Source organism: Alexandromys fortis, unplaced genomic scaffold, assembly GCF_014885135.2.
Source record: "Alexandromys fortis isolate MF-2015 unplaced genomic scaffold, M_Fortis_MF-2015_v1.1 scaffold_55, whole genome shotgun sequence".
Taxonomy (NCBI): domain Eukaryota; kingdom Metazoa; phylum Chordata; class Mammalia; order Rodentia; family Cricetidae; genus Alexandromys; species Alexandromys fortis.
The window spans coordinates 8,683,570-8,705,656 of record NW_026067936.1 but is presented as its reverse complement, the minus strand read 5'-3'; the positions used below and the strand labels follow the sequence as shown (position 1 = coordinate 8,705,656).

The 22,087-nt window shown below is 45.5% G+C and overlaps 1 protein-coding gene across 2 annotated transcripts in view; it reads right to left on the bottom strand.

Moving 5' to 3' along the window:
* Positions 1-522: 522 nt before the first annotated feature.
* The window catches only part of Gsr (glutathione-disulfide reductase), a 34,238-nt gene continuing 12,673 nt past the window's right edge, over positions 523-22,087 (bottom strand). For both annotated transcript variants that reach the window (XM_050146802.1, XM_050146803.1), the window contains exons 6-13: positions 17,475-17,529; positions 15,074-15,173; positions 13,594-13,680; positions 11,301-11,459; positions 7,449-7,560; positions 5,538-5,669; positions 3,741-3,874; positions 523-1,560 (exon numbers count right to left, since the gene is read on the bottom strand). In XM_050146802.1, the coding sequence (XP_050002759.1) occupies positions 1,411-1,560; positions 3,741-3,874; positions 5,538-5,669; positions 7,449-7,560; positions 11,301-11,459; positions 13,594-13,680; positions 15,074-15,173; positions 17,475-17,529 (929 nt within the window). In that variant the 3' untranslated portion in view covers positions 523-1,410. The remainder of the gene's footprint in view (positions 1,561-3,740; positions 3,875-5,537; positions 5,670-7,448; positions 7,561-11,300; positions 11,460-13,593; positions 13,681-15,073; positions 15,174-17,474; positions 17,530-22,087) is intronic.

Here is a 22,087-nt window from a genome sequence, read left to right as displayed (position 1 = left end):
GACATGAAAGAACTGTCTGGGTTTGAGTATTCCTTAAATTGTGATGTATTTCATAAAGTCAAAAATAGAAGCCAATAATAAAGCTGTTCGTGTAACCCTGGTAAGAAAAACTGTGTGGGCCGGAGAGATGGCTCAGAGGTTAAGAGCTTCGCCTCCTCTACCAAAGGTCCTGAATTCAATTCCCAGCAACCACATGGTGGCTCACAACCATCTGTAATGGGGTCTGGTGCCCTCTTCTGGCCTGCAGGCATACACACAGACAGAATATTGTATACATAATAAATAAATATAAAAAAAAAGAAAAAAGAAAAACTCTGTGTAAGTATAAACAAAGTCGGCCTGAGCTATCCGGGGCCACTTGAACGCAATCCACTTGGTGGTCAGAAGTTTTCCTTGTGCAGATGCCCCCTTCGCCGCCTCAGAACCTGAACCGAGGCTAGACCCTGGCCAACTTCTTCTCCAACAGGCGTTGGTATCTGTTCTCTCAGTGTGAGAATGCTTAGAAAACAAACCGATCGCAAGTAAGTTCATAATAAATTTTATAAGGCAATGCAGTGACTTTCAAATTTTTGGAACAGTTCTCATAAAAAAATAAAATGACAGAAACCACAGAAACATTGAAATGACTGACTGAACCGTGAGTGCTCAAGGAAGGACTCTGAAGTGGCTCAGTCTACCCCTCCTGCGAGCACAGTCATCTAGAGGCTTTCTCACAGATTTAACAGCCTCCCAACTTTGATGCACTTCATGTCATAAAAACAATGCAAACCATTATAAATCATTTAAAACAGAGCAAAGAATAAAATGAGATTAGCGAGAGGTCACATCCTCAGGGCAGCTTTGCAATACACGGAACAAAAACGGCAGATTCAAAAACACACATATATTCTGTATACTCGCATATTTATAGATGGAGATTTACCATCATATAAACTAACAAGCTAGGCCAGGAAGGGCCAGGCATGCCTATAATTCCAACACTCATGAGGTCATAGCTAGAGGATCTTAAGTCTGAAGCCACCCTGGGCTGCATAGAGACACTGTCTCAAAAAAAAAAAAAAATAGGCAGCTATATTCATTCATCAGATGCATTAACTTCACTGTACTTCATATTTGCTTATACCTGGAATGAGGTTGAAGCAAGAAAAACAGAACTAGCGCAGGGATAAAAAATTAAAAATATTAATTACTGTGAAATATTATCAAATGAAAACCAACCCCAGATTAACAAAACAAATTTCCAATTAGATAAATAAGTTGGTTTTTTTTTTTTAAACTAAAAATTTACACTATCAGAAGATCCTGATCCTGATCCAAATAAACAGAACGCTGGAGCAGGAAGTAAACTTGATCCGTCAGTTCTTCTCAGAGGTCTACTGGTCTGACCGCAGCCATACAAGTCCCTGGCCCTCAGCGGAGTGTGACCAGCTCTTCTGAAGAGGTAGGATGAATGGCGACCGTGTTGTCAAAGTCGGCCTTGGTGGCCCCCATTTTCACTGCCACGGCGAAGCCCTGAAGCATTTCATCACAGCCAATCCCCTGCATGTGGATCCCAACCACCTGTGAGAACACAGAAGTTAGGAACGTCAGGTTTTTATTAGTTCTGATAAATCTGACAGCCTAGGGGCAGAAGACTTGGCTGGAACCGCCTGAGCAGCTGCAACTTCTAGCACCAGCAGCAGCAGCACCAAAACCATCTAAAATTCTGCTAGTTCCAATCCAAAGTCGTGGAGGTATACCCACGAGGCCCTGTACAGCCCTGCTTCAGTGGCTCCTCCAGCGTACACCAGGCATCTTACACCTGCTTCCCTCCCGTCCCATGTACTTCTCTCTCTTTGATGAACTTCTTTTTCCCTCCTTATTTTCCCGACAGGGTCTTGTTGTATAGCCTAGGCTGGCCTCAAACTCCTGATCCTCCTGCCTCAGCCTCCTGAGTGCAGAGATCATGGTCTACAGCACGATGTCTGGCTTTCCTCTCTCCTTCCTAAGAGCTAAGAATTCACTAACCAGACAGCTGAAGACAGGTCCCTTCCCATTCACTAACCACATAGCTACAGACCCGTCCCTTCCTGACCCAGTCAGAGTTAGAGAGTCCCCTGCTCTCTAAACACCAGTAGCTCTGTCGTGTTCTATGACAGTTACAAGATTATCTACTTTGGGGAGGAACTACACAATTACAAGTCAATCTGTTTCTGCTGCAAGAGCAGCAAGAACGCCTGAATTTCACTTATAAAGGAACATGGGAGCCCAGGCGCCGGAGTGAGACCCTGGTCAAACACGAAGAGAACAGGAATACTGCTGACTTAACCGATGTGGCAATCGCAGGCCACTGAGGACTGTTCCAGGCAGTGAGCTGTGTTTTGCTACCACAACACCCTCCCCTCTGCTGGTGTGAGGTGCTGCACTGAAAAACCAGACTGTCTTGTGGCTTTTGCTGCTGACGCCCATCAAATCACACACAGAGCTTATAATTATTAAGAACAGGTAACTTCTTAAAATAAATGTTTATGTATGTTTAGTTCGCTGTGGGGTGGGGTGGGGTGCAGAGACAGAGCATGAGCAGGCCCAGTTGTGAGAGAGTGGCCGGGTCACTTGTGCTACTGGATGTTGATGGAGAGCAGAGGAGAAACCCCTGAACAGTCAATTCTCTTTCGCCATCCTGTGGGGTCAGGGGTCAACCTGAGGTCATCAGGCCTTCGAGCAAGCACCTCTACCTGCTGGGCCAGCTCCTAACATAATGTGACATCACAGCTAGGACCTGGCAGTATGTGGCTTTGGATTTTACAACTTGGGAGGCTGTCACAAAAAGGTCAGGGAGTACGAACCAGGCTGTGTGGTAAGTGTGAGCCACGTCCTTTACCAAGCTCCTCAAGATTTAATTCAATTAGAACAAACAGCTTGAGAAGTGGAGGACCCAAAACTAAACCCATTTTCTAAATTTTAGAATAAGACCCACTCAAATACAGATCAAAGCCACACTGAGAAACCACACGACACTCACTGAAGTGGGGACAGTGGAAAGGACAGTGGTGAGGGTGTGGGAGAAGTGGGGACATTTACTGGGGAGACACACAGAGAAAATCCTGCACACCAGAACCCGTTTGGCAGATCCCCAGAAAGCTAAACCGAGAGACTTAACCTTCAAATAAATGGCTGATTAAATATCTGCTTTATTGTTTTATTATGTTAAGTTTTAAATTGTCTTATATTAAAACACATTTACCACTCTATTCTTTAACGATTTATTTCATTTTTTTTTTTTTTTTTGGTTTTTCGAGATAGGGTTTCTCTGTGGCTTTGGAGCCTGTCCTGGAACTAGCTCTGTAGACCAGACTGGATTTATTTCATTTTTATTTCTGTTTATGTGTGTGGAATTCTGTTCACATGTGTGGGGTGCACTCAGAGGCCAGAAAAGGGTTCCGGATCCCCACAGAGCCATAGTTACAGGTGGCTGAAGCCTCCTGACTGAAGTCGGTGCTAGGACCAAAGCCAGGTCTCTGCAAGAGCAGCCAGGGCTCCTCCCCATTGGGTCATCTTTCCAGGCCCCCTTCACCAATATCTCTGAGTTTCCTGTCTGTTCTGGATTAGTGGCTAGTGACAAGTTTTTATTTTTCTTCCTGATTTTTATCTTTAAGACAGCCATTCTTTTTTGCAATACTCCTTTTTAAAAAGGACCAGAATCTTGTTTCTAATATAAAGAGCCCCAAAACACATAGAAGAGAGAACATTTTCCCCAGTACCTTTTCCTCTTTGTTAGCACAAACCATTTTCATCACACATTTTGTCTTCCTTGTGGTGATAGCATGATACATCGGGGTGAAGGTGGTGGAGTAGATTTTCACATTCTCTTTCCCGTATTTATGAATAGCTTCATCTACAATGCACATTCAAAAAGCACCAATCAAAAACTAAACTCTTCCACAGAGATATGAGAGGGTACTGTCCAGAAATACACCTGAACCAACAAATAAGAAGGAAGTAGCCAACTGTACCAAAATAAGGGGCAGTCTACAGACTAAGTGTCCACGTCACATAGTACACACAATGGCTGAGGAATGTGTCTCTGATGAAGACCAAACTGCTCGCAATGAACTGTGCTGGACTGAACACTGGACTGCGGGTGGGAGACCGTGTTCTAAATGATATCTGAGGTAGATGGCTAAATATGCATAATGTCTGAAGTTTAAATAATACTTTATTAATTGAATTTTCCCATCTCAAAACTATGTTTATGTAAGTGAAGACCCTTGTTCTTAAAAAATTGATGGAGGTGGGTCTTGTAATAATAAAGAAACTGCCTCGGCCCTCATAGGACAGAAAATTAGGTGGGTGGAGAAAACAGAAGAGAATTCTGGGAGAAAGAAGCTGAGAGAGTCGCCATGATTCTCCCGCTCCAGACAGACGCAGGTTAAGATCCTCCCTGGTAAGCCAGCTCGTGGGCTACACAGAATATTAGAAATGGGTTAGAACAATATGTAAGAGCTAGCCAATAAGAAGCTGGAACTAGCCGGGCCAGGCAGTGTTTGAAAGAATACAGTTTCCGTGTAATGATTTTGGGGCATAACCTAGCCATGCGGGCGCCGGGTGCCGGGGACACAGCCCTGCCGCCGCTCCTATTTCAACAAAAAATAAGATGTAGGCTGGGCAGTGGTGGCACACACCTTTAATCCCAGCACTCTGGAGACAGAGGCAGGTGGATCTCTGTGAGTTCGAGATCAGCCTGGTCTACAAGAGCTAGTTCCAGGACAGGCTCCAAAACCACAGAGAAACCCTGTCTCGAAAAACAAAACAAAACAAAACAAAACAAAAAAAAAAAAACAAACACAGATGTAGGGTGTGTATACAGCAGTGACTCTCAACCTTCCCGACACTGTGACATTGTGACCCTTTAATACAGTTCCTCATGTTGTGGTGACCGGCAACCATAAAATTCTTTTCTTTTTTTTTTTCCTTTTGATTTTTCAAGACAGGGTTTCTCTGTAGATTTTTTTTTTTTTAAAGTCTGTACTGGAAGTAGCTCTTGTACACCAGGCTGGCCTCGAACTCAGAGACCCTCCTGCCTCTGCCTCCCGAGTGCTGGGATTAAAGACATGTGCCACCACTGCCCGGCTCATAAAATTATTTTCATTGCCACTTCACGACTATAATTTTGCTACTGTTATGAATTATAATGTAAATATCTGCTATTCCATTGGTCTTAGGTGACCTCTGTGAAAGGGTCATTTGCCTCTCAAATGGGTCTAAGAACCACTTCTATAGAGGATGCAAAAATGATAAGGCAAAAATAGCAAGGACAGAGGAGTCCTTCGTATTCTTTTGGCTATTTTTAACTTATATAAATATAAAAACCGAGGAGAGGGGAGAGAGAGAACGGACACAGAGACATACGGGCGGCAGGACTACTCCAAGTACTCATTGTTTGAGAACTATGGCTTCGGACTAAACAAAAAAGGGTTGGTGTAACTTGCACACAGTTATTTTGGCCAACAAACGTTTAGACGAGGAAGCACAAATGACCATCATTTCACAACTCCTACCTTCAGTGAGCCCCACTGTCCCGATAGGGGGGTGGCTGAAGACCACGGTGGGGATGTTGTCATAGTCCAGTTTGGAATCTTTCTTGCATTCGAAAAGCCTATGGGCCAGTTTCCGGCCAGCAGCTATCGCAACTGCAATGATAGAAAAAAACAGTCTTGCTTTACTTGTTTCAACACAGCAACACTATTTGAACAGCTGTTTACCGATCTGGCACAGCCCTGACGGAATTAACATGGTGAAAACCCAGCACTGCCATCGTGACCAGTCCAAAACTACTGTGTTAGTCACCGCACATTCTCCTGTGAAGGAAAGCAACACGCCCACATTCCCAGCCACCCGGAAGCTAATCTGCTTAACGAGGACACGGGCTTCCTGGTAGGGTATTTGTGGAATGAGATGCAGCTTGACACATTTTCATTTCTACTTCAGTAGGAGTCCTTTACACTAAAAAGCTTGTTTCCGCCAGCCTGTTTTTATTCCTATGACTTCTCAAAGGGCCTGAGTTCAGAAAAAGCATCAGTTATAGGTTTATTCCCTAAGACAAGCTAAGCAGACCTACATCAAGACGAGACAAGGTTGCTTGTCCAAGTCTTGTAAAGGGATGTAGAATTTCAGTTAGGATGATGGTGTTCAGGAGATCACTGTGCAGCATGGTAACAGCTGTCAATGTGAGCATATAATTGAGTATACGATGTATTGTTTATGTAAAAATTGTTGAGAGGAGCTGCGCTGTGGGGGCGCATGCCTTTAATCCTAGTACTCACAAGGCAGAGGCAGGGGGATCTCTGAGTTTGAGGCCAGCCTGGTCTACAGAGTGAGTTGCAGACACAGAGAAATCCTGTCTTGGGGGAAAAGGCATAGCCATGCACACCTATAACCCCAGTACTCAGGAGGCAGAAGCAGGCAGATCTCTGTTAGTTGGAGGCTAGCAGGTGAGGTAATAAATGTTAACTAATTTGACTAAGCTTCTCTTCAAAATGGAAATATTTAAGAACATCACATTGTGTGCCACAAATGCATCACTTTGATTTAAAACTTCGCAGAAAGAGAGCTTCCTAAGAGAGCTAAAAGGATTGGGGGTGTAACAAAACAGGCTTGCTCCCTGAGGTAAAACCTTAGGACATCTGGAGAGTCCGGTGAGGTCTCAGAGACAGCAGAAAATGACATAGCGGATGGGTGTGGCAAACACCTTGGATATGCTCCTCAGGTGAGTGGGACAGGAAGGAGGACAAGGACATTAGAGCTGCTGGCACCGAGACCACTTCCTCCTGTGAGAATGCCAACTGCCTAAACAGGTGTCTTCAGAATGTGGCCTATCCGAAAGGTCTTCTAGCTAGGAATTCAGGATTTGCTAATCTGTGCTGGTTCATCAACAACTTGGCTGGATTTAGAATCGGATAAGAACACAGCCCTGGCTGTATCTGAGGACTTTTCCAGAGAGGTTTAACTGGAGAGAGGACCTGCCCTGAACATGGGGAGCACCATTCCCCGGGATGGCATCAGAAAGGGAAAAAGGACAAAGCAAGCCAAGCACTAACGCCTGTTTCTCTCTGCTTCCTGAATGTGGACACGATGTGCCCAGCAGCCTCCTCCTCCTGCTGCCATCCCCTGCCCACTATGACGGACTAGGAATCCCTCACACCAGGAGCCAAGGGAAACCCTTCCACCCTCAAGTTACTTTTATCAGGTATTTTGTGTCAGCAACGAGAAAAGCAACAAATACATTCATCTGAGGAATAGTGAATTTTGTTCAGAAAATGTGAGATACCTAGCCTGCATCTACTTCAATGCCAATTTGATAACAAAGACATGAATGCTTTTAATTTTGCTGAAGTGAATTTGACTGCAAAAAGCTGGGCAGCTTTAGACAGCACAGGGGCCTTTCTTCCCGAGAAAGAAAGCGGCATTACCTGGGGTGAGGAGAGCTCTCCCACAGACATCTCCCACAGCATAGATGCCTTTGACACTGGTATTCTGGAATTCGTCTACGATGATGTGGCCTTTCTCGTCGGTCTGAACCCCCTAGAACCACAAAGGAACACCTGGTAAGCACTGGGGCCAGGCCATCTGTCATGGTACGTCAACCCGAGATCAGCGGCATTTCACACCCGCAGCTCCAAAAACCCACAAGACTTAACGGCAACGTGTAAACCACTTCAAGTCAACAAGTTCCATAGCTTTCTATATATATATAAACTGTTTTATCAACTATCGAGGTGCTTTAATGGAACCAGACTGACCCATGATCCAGCATGGAAAAGAATGACAACAGACACACTATCCTACTCGATACCCCGAGGGGCTCCTCTGAAACACTTCCTGTCAACTGTTTCATGAAGTACTTGAAAAGCACTGAACTTTGTCAACTTTACAAATGCTAGGGGCCCTTGGGGAGAGAGACCCTCAATTGAGGAACTGTTCCTACCAGACTGGCCTGTGGGCAAGCCTGTGGGAGGGCATATTCTTAATTAATGATTGATGTGGGTGGGGGCAGCTCACTGGGGGCGGTGCCATCCTAGGCAGGTAGTCCTGGGTTCTCTAAGAAAGCAGGCTGAACAAGCCTCGGGGTATAAGGCAGTAAGCACACAGCACTCCTCTATGGCTTCTACACTGGTTTCTGCCTTGAGTTCTCTGGATAATGGACTACAGACTATAAGCTTAAAAAAACACCAATTCCTCCCCAAGTTGCTTTTGGTCATGGTGTTTTATCACGGCAATAGAAACCCAACTAAAATGGTCACCTAGAGGGTCACAGCCTGAAACAGTCACCAAAGGCACTTTTTTCAAGTTACCATCTTTTTTTTTTTTAGTTTAAATCTCAGCCAAGTTTGCATTCTACTCCAAAATGTGCTATTCTGCACACCAAACACACTTCCTTCATGCTGAGTCGCCTTTCCTCTAAGATGCGCTCTGCTTATTCTGCGGCTTTGCCGGATCTGAGCGACACAAGGCTCCAGTGTGAGACCGAGAGGTAAGTGTAGTGGCTTCTGCAGAGAAGCACAGTGCTGAAGAGCAGCCACTGAGTTTGAAAATAGCCTGGTCTACTTAGCCAGTTCTGGGCCGGTCCTGGCTACACAGTGAGACCTAGTCTCAAAAATAAGTAAATTTATTTATATGTTCACATACATACACACACACAAACACAAATACAATATTTGGAGCTGGGATGTGGCTCCATGGTAGAGCACGTGTTTAGCATGTATCAGGCTCTGGCTCCCAACATCACTGAGAGAGAGAGACAGAGACAGACAGACTGGCTTGAATCCCAGCTCTGTCATTTACTAGTTATGAAATTTCACATAAGCGCCTATTTAGCTTGGCCTCTAGAACACAGAAGTGAGCTGGACTGACTTCCTACCCCATCGAGCTACTGGCCTGGTGAAGTATCTATTAATCCTGTGTCTTGGTTTCCTCGCCCTTCAGTTACTGGCAGGATTTACTGGATGAGTCGGCACTGACACGACTTGGCACACAGCAGCCATCCGGTTTGTGTTACAACAGACCGAGCTCAGCTTTTCATAAGGTGAGAAGGAATCTTCATTTCTGGCCTCACTGCTTAAAAATTCAGGAAATAATGAGCTGGGGAAATAGGTTGGTAGAGTACCAGTGAATTAATGAGCTGGGGAAGTAGGTGAGCTGGTGGAGTACCAGTGAATTAATGAGTTAAGGAAGTAGGTGAGCTGGTGGAGTACTGGTCTAGCATGCTTGAAGCTTTGGGTTTGATCCCCAGTATTGGTGCAATCCCAGTACTTGGAAGTAGAGTCAGGAGGATAAGGAATTCAAAGTTGGAGTTAGGAAGATGGTTCTATGAGTGAGGAGCTCACTGGGCAAGCAAGATGACCTGAGTTCAATCCCCAATGCCAAGGGAAAAGCCAGGTATAGCAGTATCACAGAGATGGGGAGGCAGAGACAAAACTATCTCTGGGGCTGCTAACCAGCCAGTCTAGCCCAACTGGCATGCTATAGGCTCAGGGATAGACTCCCAAAAAATGTGCTATAGAGCAATTGGGGAAAACACTAATGTCAGTTTCTGGTCATTACATGAAAGCGAGCACACATGCACACACACCGACATATACACAGAGTCAGCAAATAAGGATGGGAACTGAGGAAAAAAGAGGAGGGGTGAGGTCAGTGGAGGGGTGAGGTCAGTGGAAGGGCATGAATTAGAACCCAGTACAACCACACATCCATATGAAGATGCAACAACAAAATCCATTACTTAGTTTACCAAAAACAATTTTTCAAATTCAGCAAATAAAAGAGAGTAGGAGGGCGAGAGACATTCACCACACAGGACGGACAGGATGGCCCAGTGGGTTAAAGTGCTTGCTGACAAGCCTGAGGACCAGAGTTCGATCCCCAGGACCCACGTGGTGGAAGGAAAGAACGGAGCTCTGTAAGTCATTCTCTCACCGCCACATGGGCACTATAGCACAGACATACCCTCTCACAAATAAATAAACGCAATAAAAATAATTCAGCAAATCTGTATAAACACAGGAGCTAAAAACATTCCATCTGCACAAACACAAGTTACCTATTAAAGATGAAAGGCTCAGAAACTAGTTTTATTATTATGAATAGTGAAATTTCTTTAAATTTCATTGAAGACTGAAAATAAAACAAGCCCCTCCCTAGATATTTTATTCATTAAAGTGTTGAAGGCTCCAGGCATAGTGGCTCACAACTAGAATCCCAGTAGTTGGGAAGTGGAGGCAGGAGGATCAGAAGTTCAAGGTCATTTTCAGTTCCCTATTGAAAATGAGGCTAGCCTGTACTATAAAACATCCTGTCTCAAAAGTCAAATAAACAAATAAATACGGGGACCTGTGGTGCAGATCTGTAACCGCAGCTATTTGGAAGGCTGAAGCAGGAAAACTGCAAGGCTAGCCTGGACTACAGACTGAGTTCAAGGCTAGCCTAGGTAACTTTAGTGAGACCACATCTTTAAAAAAAGAAAAAGAAGGAAAAGGAGGGCTAGGATTACAGTCAGTGGTAGAGTACTTGGTTAGCATGTGTGGGAGACCCTAAATTAGCATGTGCGGGAGACCCTAAATTAGCATATGTGGGAGACCCTAACTTAGCACGTGTGGGAGACCCTAAATTAGCACATGTGGGAGACCCTAAATTATCACATGTGGGAGACCCTAACTTAGCATGTGTGGGAGACCCTAAATTAGCACATGTGGGAGACCCTAATTTGGCATGTATGGGAGACCCAAAATTAGCACATGTGGGAGACCCAAAATTAGCATGTATGGTAGACCCTAAATTAGCATGTATAGGAGACCATAATTCAATTCTTACTACTGCCAAGAAGAAAGGAAAAGAACGGAGAGAGGAAGAAAGGAAGGAGAGAAAGATGAACAGGAAATGGGAGGGAAGGTGGGGTGCATACCCAAAATCCTAGCATTAGCATTTAGAAGTCTGCAAAAAGGAAACGAGTCAGGAAATGCCTGGACGATCTGGATCAGACCCCTCCAATACAACAAGATACCTGACCTGGGGTGAGGACACTAGAGAGGAAAGATATTCCAGAGCAAAAAGGCTACATGACAAAGCCCATGGATGGGTGTGCAAAAGGTCACGGGGCTAAGGAGAGATGGAAGACTACACAGGAAAGTCCATGGATGGTGCGCAAAAGGTCATGGGGTTATGGGGAGATGGAAGACTACACAGTAAAGCCCGTGGATGGGTGTGCAAAAGGTCACGAGGCTATCGGGAGACAAGACTACACAGGGTGGACCGAGTCAGCTTACCACTTTATTTAGATTCAGGCCCCGAGAATTTGGGTCCCGTCCAATGGCCCAGAGCAGGCAGTCAACATCTGGAATCACAGTTGTAGTGGGTTTCCTACCAGGAACCGCGGTAACTACCTGAAGTTCCAAGCCGGATGTTGTTTTCTTTACTTCTTTAACCTATTTAAAAAAAAAAAAAAAAGCGTTAAATATGTACGAGAGGAATACAGTGAGGGTAGCATGAAAGCACAGATTTTTCTCCCAGCACCAGGACTGAACCTAGGGCTCCACTCATGCCAGGCAATCACCGAGCTACATCCTACCCTCTTGTTACTTATTTTGGAATGGGATCTCACTAAATCACCCGGTATGGCCTTAAGCTTACTCTGTTGCTCAGACAGGCCTTAAACTTATGATCCTCCTGCTTCAGCTTCCTAAGTGGCTGAGAGTTCACACCTAAGCCACTAGGCTTAGTAAAACAGAATTTTTTGTGTGTTTTATTTATTTATTTTTTTGAGACGGGATCTCAATCTATAGCCCAGACTGACCTCAAATTCATATCAATATTTTTGTACTAGATTCCTAAGTGCTAGGATTACAAGTTTGAGCAATTATATCCCAGCTAGAATTTTTAGTGACATTACTTATAGTTCAAACAGGTATTAAATTTCAGTCAAAGGCCAAGGACACTAAACTGCCCAGAGCCAATCCTGTTTCCTTGATTCTTTTTTTTTTTAATATTTATTTATTTATTATGTATACAATAGTCTGTGTGTATTCCTGCAGGCCAGAAGAGGGCACCAGACCCCATTACAAATGGTTGTTAGCCACCATGTGGTTGCTGGGACTTGAACTCAGGACCTTTGGAAGAGCAGCAAGTGCTCTTAACCTCTGAGCTATCTCTCCAGCCCCTTGATTCTTTTTTTTTTTAATTTTTATTTTATTTTATTTATTTCCTTGATTCTTTGTTTACTCTTCCAATGACTAGGAACACTGCGTGTAAGTGGTGGTTTGTATGAAAACAGCCCCCACAGGCTCCTGCTCGGTCTGGACTTGAACCTGCAGCAAAAGGGTCCTGAAGGGCAAGGTGTCGAGGTGGAGGATGGGATGAGAATATAAGACAGAGTTCCAGGACAGCCAAGGCTAGCCCAGCAGTAACCAGGAGGTCTGTATGAGCTGGTGATTCATGACAGCAAACTTAATCACCATATCTTCCGGGTGGTGGCGGCACTTGCCTTTAATCCCAGCATTTAGGGAGGCCGAGACACGAGGAACTGAACTGTGAGTTTGAGGCCAGCCTGGTCTAGAGAAAGAGTTTCAGAACAGGCTCAAAAAAAAAAAAAAAAAAAAAAAAAAAAAAAAAAAAGTTTCAGTTCTAGCCAGGTGGTAACACATGCACAACTTTAATCCCAATACTCAGAAGGCAGAGGCAGGTGGATCTCTGTGAGCTGGAAGCCAGCCAGGTCTACAGATCTAGTTCCAGGAGAACCAGGGCTACACAGAGAAACCCTGCCTCGAAAAACTAAAAGTTTCAGCTCTAAGCTCAACTACCAGCTTGTTCTTTTTCTACATCTTGACTTCATTAATATGAAATACTGCTTTCTAAGAAAGAAAACATTTTGGCAGAAGCCAGGTGTGGCAGTGCACATCTATAATGCTAATTCTCGGGAGGCCGAGGCAGGAGGTTCAGGAGTTCAAGACTAACCTGGAGTGCAAAGCAAGACCCCATAGCAGGACCTCTTAAAACAATCAATCAATCAACAACAAAAAAACAACCATTCAAACCGGGAGATCGTGGCGCACACCTTTAATCCCAGCACTCGGGAGGCAGAGGCAGGCATATTTCTGTGAGTTTGAGACCAGCCTGGTCTAAAAGAGTTAGTTCTAGGACAGGCTTCAAAGCTACAGAGAAACCCTTTCTCGAAAAACCAAACCAAACCAAACCAAACAAAAAAATCACCAAAAGAACAACCAACAACCATTCACTACAAAACACAAACATATACAAACGGGGTGAGATGGGGGGGCACAGGCTGCTAGAGATGGCTCAGAGGCTACCAGCACTGGCTGCTCACAGAGGACCCAGGGTCAGTTCCCAGCAACCAAATGGCTGCTCACAGCTACCTATAACTCCATCCCTATACATTAAAGGAAAGAGAGAGGAAGGAAGTAATTGGCCCGTGGAATCAGGCAGAAGCAGGCTAAGCTGCAGCAGAGGAAGTAAGTGTGCGTTTGCAGTGCTGAGGGCTGGCTCAGTGTTGGAGCCCTTTCACACACAGGATCCTGGGGTCTACCCTTAGCCCTGGCCGCGTACCTGTGAGAACTTCAACACCTCCACGCCTGCGTTCTCCAGCTCCTCGGTGCAGTTGGAACTGATGAGCGAGTCAAAGTTCCTAAGGACCTGCATTTCAACATGGCAGCAGAGTGCCGGGTGTGGGGAAAGAAATGAAGCTCGATTAAAGTCATAGCACGGACTTGGGAAAGCAGCTCCAATGCTCTATGATCCCGCGTCTGACCACCTCCTTCACACTTGCTCACGCTGGGGCGGAGTTTATTATCTCTTTGCCTACGTCGGCACCAGTGTCTCTACTATCTCTGGTTTCATCTACATCTATTTTAGAGTTCTGAAAAATGAGCAGTCAGACTTCTACCATCTTCACGCTCCTCCCCTATTCTTCTTTTCTTTTTCCTTTTTTGCAGAATCTACAGAAATTCTCGTGCAGCGGGGCTGGTTTTTCCTCCAGTCTAGAGGAAGGCTTCCTCAATTATCCTGTGAGAAACAGCAGTGAGAGCCAGCATTTTAAACTAGTAGTGAAAGAGAATGGGGGCTAGGGGCAGGGATGACATAAAAATTTGGCAACACTAAGAAGTTTCTGAACACACAATGACAGAAACTTCATTCAGAACCAAATGTATACTGAGTCTAAAGAGCTCCTGGCAGGGTCCACCATGCTGTACACTGCGACTTCCCTATGCCATGGACGCCGTACGGCACGTACCACTTAATGCCAGTGACCATTAAAGGTCAGATTGAAGACAAACTTTATGTTCTGACCTGGGGTGTTTTCACTGCATATACAAAGCCTATGGTCCTTATTGAAATATATGGTCCCATGACATATCTCTATCATCACTCCCTAGCATGGAAGGGTCAAATTAGTGTACCTCTGGATTGTACTGTATCAGAACGTTTGATTTTGAAGAATGTTTGCCTACAGGAGCATGCCAGACCATCCCATCTGCAGTGGTCTGAATGAGCGTGTCACCTAGGCTCAGATGTTTGAATGCTTGGTCTCCAATTGGAGGCAATGTTTGCAGGGGAAGCTTAGGAGGTGAAGACTTGCTGGAGGGCCAGCTCTGAGCATGTAACGCCTCAGGACACTTCCAGTTCACACGCTATCTGCTTTGTCTGTGGCTGAACGCTCGGTTTGACTGCCATCTGCTGTCACAGGCAGCATGGCGTAAGCCCATCCACATGCACACGTACATATCATATGTACATAATAATAAATTCAATTAAAATTTAAAAATTAGCTGATATCTAGGTTTTTTTTAAAGATGTATTTATTATGTACACAATGTTCTGCCTGCATGCATCCCTGCATCTTATTACAGGTGGTTGTGAGCCACCATGTGGTTGCTGGGAATTCAACTCAGGACCTCTGGAAGAGCAGCGAGTGCTCTTAACCGCTGAGCCATCTCTACAGCCCAATACCTAGTTTTTAAAACATAGGAAAAATTTCTCCTCTAATTAGGAAAAAAAAAAAGGGGGGCAAAGAGGAGATGGGACTTACCTTATCATGCCTTATCATAAGCGACGTCCTGGAGCCCAGGGCAGAGAGGATGCCAGCTATTTCCACGGCAATGTAGCCCGCACCCACAATGACACTGCGCCTGGGACGAGAGCGAAGAGGCCGGTCTTGGAAACTGGCTTGGGAATGGCTTCAGAGGGAGGCTAGCATGGTACCTCAGCCTCTATGCTCAGTTCTCCCAACAGCTAACATTTTAAGAATAACGTGGTGACATGCACCTGCAATCCCACGCATCAGGTGGCAGCAGCAGCAGCCTGGTGTGAGTTCCAGGTCACCCAGAGCTACATAGCGAGCCATTATTCTCAAAGAGAACAAAACAGAATTCTCCCCCACAAAAGAAAGATATTTTGCTGGGTGGTGGTGGTGCACACGATTAATCCAAGCACCTAGGAGGCAGAGGCAGGTGGATCTGAATTCAAGGCTAGCCTGGTCTACAAAGTGAGTTCTAGTACCACCCCCCCCACACACAAAAAAAGTCATTTTTATTTGACATAAAAGTTCCTTATGTCCTATTTTTATTCATTTACTTATTCATTCATTCACTGGAGACAGTCTCTGTGTATCAGTTGACCAATACATAGTAGCTGAGACCGGTCCTAAGTCCCTTCCAATTTCCATACATAAATCTAACAGACCATTATTTTCGGGGCTGGGTATTTCTCCTCAATCTTTATTCAGCTGTACTAATCCTTGTAGCATGATCACAGGCCAATTTAAGAAAGCCATTTGAAGTCAGGCATGGTGGCTCATGCCGGTAATCCCAGCATTTGGGTGGCCCAGGCTACAGCTGAACTCAGCTTCCTGAATACATTTTGGTTTAACAAAAGAATTTAAGCTCCAGTGAAATGCTTGAATGCCTGGATCAGCGCAGGAGAAACCCAGCTGCTTCAGGCTGACTTCCAGGCTGAGGCGTAGAGCCTAACAGCCCCAGAGAGTGATTTCTGCTACAGGTTTTCCAAGGCTCCAACACGCCCCTCTCACGGCTGCAAAGAACAAAGGAACTGTCTTCTAGGACTTTCCGTAGACATGGCAGCCTACAGAGGCTTCCTGGCCTGGCTGGAGGCTAAAGAACTCAATCCGTTGCAAATGATCAGTGAGGACCTTGTTACCCTAAAATCCTGAGCATGACTGGAAGCTTCCATACTCCTGAAATCCCATGAAACGGCTCTGCTTGCATCTCCATCTCTCATTCCCACACCAACCCCTTCCTTTCCATAAGTCTCCCCCACCCACACCCCACTTTTGCTTTTCTCCTTTCTTCTCCCTCCTTCTCTTCCTTTTCTGGACACTGAAGTCCTACATTGTACTAGGTCCTACACTAGACGAGATGGGTAACAGTTTCTGCCCTCTTTCAAAGGGTCTTTTTTGTTGATGCTGACAGCGGTAAACCCAAAGCCCTTTCTATACAACGCATGCCTCTGCCACCTAGCTGTATCTCCAGCCTTAAAAAAGTCTAAAGACTGGCCTGGCCAAGTGGTCAAGACTGGCTTTAAATCTGTTCAACAGCCCAATGGGCCTTGAATGAATCTGCAATTCTACAGCTTAACCTCTAGAGGAGGTGGGATTATAAATCCAAACTGAAAGGCCTGGCCCATGAAGAATTCCTAAAGAAAGAAACGCACCCTGAAGCTGGTCAAAGAGGACCGAGTAGTTGAAGGTAGAAAGTGGTGGATTCCTGAGAGGTGGGTATCTTTTATGGGGAGGGGGGAGCATTCAAGGGAAAAGGACAGGTCGCCATCATGAGGACCCGACTTTGCAAACTCCATTTTTAAAAAAGGGGGTTCTCATCAAAATGTGTTGGAGAAAAAAGATTAAAGGTGTGAGCGAGCCACCATGGCCTGACTGGACGTTCTTTTTTGAGATAGGTTTCTCTAGGTTACTTAGCCTAGCCTGGAACACCTAGCTTCCAGCCATTCTCCACTCTAGCCTCCCAAGAAACTATGATTTGAACAAAGGCACCAAGCCCAGCTCAACTGGAAGCTCATTTCCTTTTGTTTCCCAGAGTCTTTTCTTTATAGCATGAATTACTTCATTCATTAAGGTTGTATTCATACCAATAAAAGTTTATTAAGTAGCTCTAAAATATATAATGGGAAAATATATATAATAGAGCTTGCTCGGGGGCGGGACTGAAATGACTGACATTATCATCCAAACACTACTGAGTCATGGCTATTTCTGGAGGCATGCTCACTGCCATCATATCTGCGAAGCCTAAAAACACGTCAGGGTGGATCGTGCTGAGGCAGGTGAGTCAACTGAGACCGTTCAAGATAAACTGGGCAACAGAGAAAGACAAGGGAGGAAGGGAGGCCGGGCAGAAAAGGAAGAGCACTGGATCCCAGGAGAGGGAGGCAGGAATCCGTACATCACATCTGCTTACCTAGGCAGGTCCTCCAGCTGAAAAAACCCGTCACTGGTCATTCCCAAGCTGGCACCTATGGAGAAAAACACCACACGGTGGTAAAAGGGACACACCTTACGGCACCTATGTTGAAAAAGACCACAAAATGGTAATATAAACATACATTTAACCTTACATTTTTAGCAAGGGCTAAGAAAGGGTTACACATTGTCATCTGGGCTGACCTGGGATTTAACTATGCAGCCCAGGCTGGTCTCAAACTCATGACAATCCTCCTGCCTCAGCCTCATGAGCACTGGGAATTTGGGGTATAAGCTGCCATGCCTGGACAAAACACAAGCTATCCAAGAACCAAACACTCTCTCAGCCAATGCACTCTGTCTCGACAGCTTTGTTAGACGGCCACTGAGAGAACGTCTTCCTGTATTCTTTATTTTACATTTATCCCAAGAAATTGAACAGCGATGCAGATAAGTAAATGCAGATTTCCCGTTGTCGTAGCTCTAAGAGTAGTTTATTAATAAAGAGAAGGAAAAAGGTGGGGTGCACCGGCCCGTCTGGAAGCAACGTGACGAGAAGTGGAGCTGCTGCGTCCGCTTTTTAAAGGCCGTTTACGGCACGTGCATAGCCACGTCATGCACAGATCATATTACACGGCAGTGTTGCACGTAGATCATAGATTACGTAGGGCGCAAGGCCCTAGGGTGACTAGGCAGTTTGCCTGAATGCTGATGGCACATGCGTGGCCGTGGGACCCCGGAAATGCTAACGCCTGGGGTGACTAAGCATCCTGCCTGAATGCTGATGACCGTGGTACCTGGATGGGATGGGAATAACAACACTGGCTACCCTGGAACTTAAACTATGTAGATCAACTCACAGAGATCAGCCTGCCCCTGCCGCTCAGGCGCTGGGATTAAAGACTTGTGCTACCACACCTGGCTTCCACCTTGTCTTTCTTCTCCACGACTACACATACAGTAGCAGTGTTGATTTCCTCCTCTAGTCCAGCTCCACATTTACATCTGTCTTGCTTTATAATTTCCTTTCCGCAAGTTCCCCTCCTCTGAGACCTGGGAGGCCAGAGTTCTGAATTTCAAATTTCAGAATTGATAGGGTATTTTCTTGATCAATATGGACAGGTGGTGTTAGGGTTGTTTAATAAAGCAGGCTGAACAAGCCTTGGGAAGCAAACCAGGTCAGTTTCTGCCTCCAGGATCCTGCTTTGAAGTTCCTGCCCTGACTTCCCTTCATGAGGGACTGTAACCCGTGTGATGAAATGATCCCGTCTTTCCCTCCCCAAGTTGCTTTTGGTCTTTAAGTGGGAGATGTACAGCACCTGACCTTTCTGGGCTGTCTTTAGTCTGTTCCCCTGAATCTAGGAAGGGGGCTCAGCAGATGCCTACACAATGGGGCTGAGAATCTCCCACCGTATTGCTGGTGAGAGCACCAATTTAGAACTGTCTTCCACCTCCTGCAGACTAGGAGTCAGCCTCCAAAGTCTCTCCTCATCCAGTCACTGCCAGCTTAGCTTCTGGACACCACAGAGATCTTCTCATCGTGTACAAGCCAACAATGACCGGCTACAGTTGCCAAAGCGACAAAATGATGGGTCTCCCTGAGTCTATATAACCTAATTCTAGTCTCAAGAAGTGCGGTGCTGTCAAACTGACTGGCCTGGCTGAGAATCCTTCAGAGACATCTTTAGCACCTACTGACCCCCCCCCCCCACACTCTTCTCTCTCTTATCACATAGTTCTGACTGAGAGCCGTCTTAGGAGTCGTCCCGGATCATGCCGGTCCACAGAGATCCTCACTTCTGTTGAACACAGTCCAAGAACGGAGTCTTGTGAGGATACTGGGTGCCTGTGAGAAAACTCCAAAAAACAACACAGGAGTCTTGTGACCTCTGTTTCTTCAAAGCATTTGTTCTTGGAATGTGATTTCATACTCCTCCCAAGGGCCGTGGAAAGGAGTGAGTTGACTTCTGATGTTGTTACTCATGTGCCTCTATGGAAAATCATGTTTTTGTCATGTGTAGCAGTCCTTGTGATTACACTTTCCTCAGGTGACTCTCCTTAACCCTCAGAGTATAAACTGACTGATGCCCTGAATAAAGCTGGCTCCTAACTGAGACTTTGGTCCCCTTATTTTTAGGCCCCACTCTTCCAGGTTCAAACCACCAATTAAAACGAAAAACAGAGAATCTCTGCCTTTACTATCTGGCATCAGAGAATTTAGAGGCTGCACTTGTTTTTATTATCTTAATTAATGAAGTAATGTTTTACATCACTTAAAGGTCACTTAAGGTGAGGCTGGGCCAGGCTGTGGTGGTGCACACCTATAATCCCAGCACTAGGGAGGCAAAGGCTGGCAGATCTCTGTGAGTTTGAGGCCAGTTTGGTCTATAGAGTGAGTTCCAGGACAGAGCTATACACAGAGAAACCCTGTCTCAAAAAAAAAGAAAAAAGAAAAAATAAAGAAAGAAAACAACAACAACAACAAAACCCACAAAAGCTGGGTTATGTGGTGGCATACACTCTTAATCTCAGGACTAAGGAGGCAGAAGCAGGTGGATCTCTGTGAGTTCAAGGCCAGTCTGGTGTACAAGAGCTAGTTCCAGGACAGGCTCCAAAGATGCAGAGAAACCCTGTCTCAAGAAAAAAAAACATACACATACAAAATGGTAGCCTGGGCATGTACACAGGTAATATGCATATGATTAGCATGTATGAGATTCTGAGCTCAATCTCCAACATAAAAAAATAAATTGCCAGGCGGTGGTGGCACACGCCTTTAATCCCAGCACTCGGGAGGCAGAGGCAGGTGGATCTCTGTGAGTTCGAGGCCTGCCTGGTCTACAGAGCGAATTTCAGGACAGCCAGAGCTACACAGAAAATCCCTGTCTCAAACAAACAAAACCATGAGAAGGTTTACTGAAAGTGAGGTCAGGGTTCTTCTCCATTCTATGCCTCTACCCCTCTCTCTAGACAAAATAAATCATTAGGTTTCTGTTATTGTTTTGCCTTTTAAAAATCATTTTATTTTATGGGATGGGTGTTTCCATGCATGCATGTTTGTGAATCACGTGTATACAGTGCCTGCAGAGGCTAGAAGAGGAACTGGATCCACTGGAGTTAGAGCTGGTTGTTGTTAAGCTCCATATGGGTGCTGGGAATTGAACCCAGTTCCTCTGGAGGAGTAACCAGTGTTCCTAACCACTGAGCCATCTCTAGAGCCCCACCATTAGTGTTTTTCTTTTAAGATTTACTATATACATCTATGAGTATTTTACCTACATGTGTGTATGTGCACCATGTTTGGGCCATGCCTGGGGAGGTCAGAAGAGGACGCTGGGGCCCCTGGAACTGGAGTTATTTAAGGTTGGGAGCTACCATGTGGGTGCTGGAACCCAAACTCAGGTACTCTGGAAGAGCACCAACTGCTCTAAATGGCTGAGCCCTCTCTCCAGGCAGTGTCTTGTTTCTTGCACTGCTAGAAATCGAACCAAGGTCTCAGGCCTGCTAAGGGAGCACTCCAGCACAGGGCTACCACCCACCCCCACGGGGCTTTCTGTTGTAAGTGCCCGATCCAACACTGTTACTTTCACTTGCTCTCCCAAGTAGAGTTCTTGATGGTTTCAGCTAGGTGTTACCTGCTGCTTCTATTTATCTAGTCCTTACAATTTGCTTTTCTGGTTTTGCTTGCTGCATACAGAGATTCACTGCCTCAAACTGAAGCGCTACCTGCCAGGACGGAGGAAAGCAGCACCTTGCTGGTGGAGGCGCAGCTACAGAGAGGACTGAGGGGAGAGAAGTGCAGCTTTTGCCCTCGCCTGCGCTCCTTGCTGGCGCGTACATCTACCCTGCTGTTCCACTCTGCCACCCTTCACTGACATGAGGACACAGCTGCAGCCCTCTGGCAGAAGACCAGAGGCTCTCTAGGAATCCCCTAGGCCTGCAGAGTCAGACTGAGAGAAATCCAGCCTTGCAGATGGAGCAGCTAATTACTGGGTACTCAGCCTCTCCAGCATACAGCCAACTGTGAAGGGCCTGGTGCCGGGAAGAGGCGTCAGATGCCCTGGAAACTGAAGCTGCAGATGATTCTGAACCACCATGGGGCCGGTGGGAATCGAACCTGGGTCCTCTGGAAGAGCAGCAAGTGCTCTTAATCACTAAGCCATCTCTCCAGACCTGCCTCCAGACATTACTGGAGACTGGTTTTAGCAGGGGTTACGTTCACCCAAAATAGGTTATGCCCACCAAATATTCCCAAGTAAACATCACATTACTTGAGAATGGTATCTTTGCATCTTTTACGGTGGTTTTCTTTAGCTTTGGGGATTATAATCCCTGCTTAAAATTCCAGAGGGTGGGAAATAAAGAAAACAACAATAAACACAAGAAAAATATAAGCCACTGTGATGGTATATGCCTGTAATTTCAGTAGAGGCAAAAGAATCAGTAATTTAAGGTCATCCTTGGCCTGAGTTACATGAGACTATCTCAAAAAAAAAAAAAAAAAAAGCAAATAACAGGAAAAGATCTGTTTAAAGGCACATATGCACACACACGAAGTGCTCCAAAACTCACAAGCTATGGAGACATTCCTTGAGAATTCAAAAGATGTGT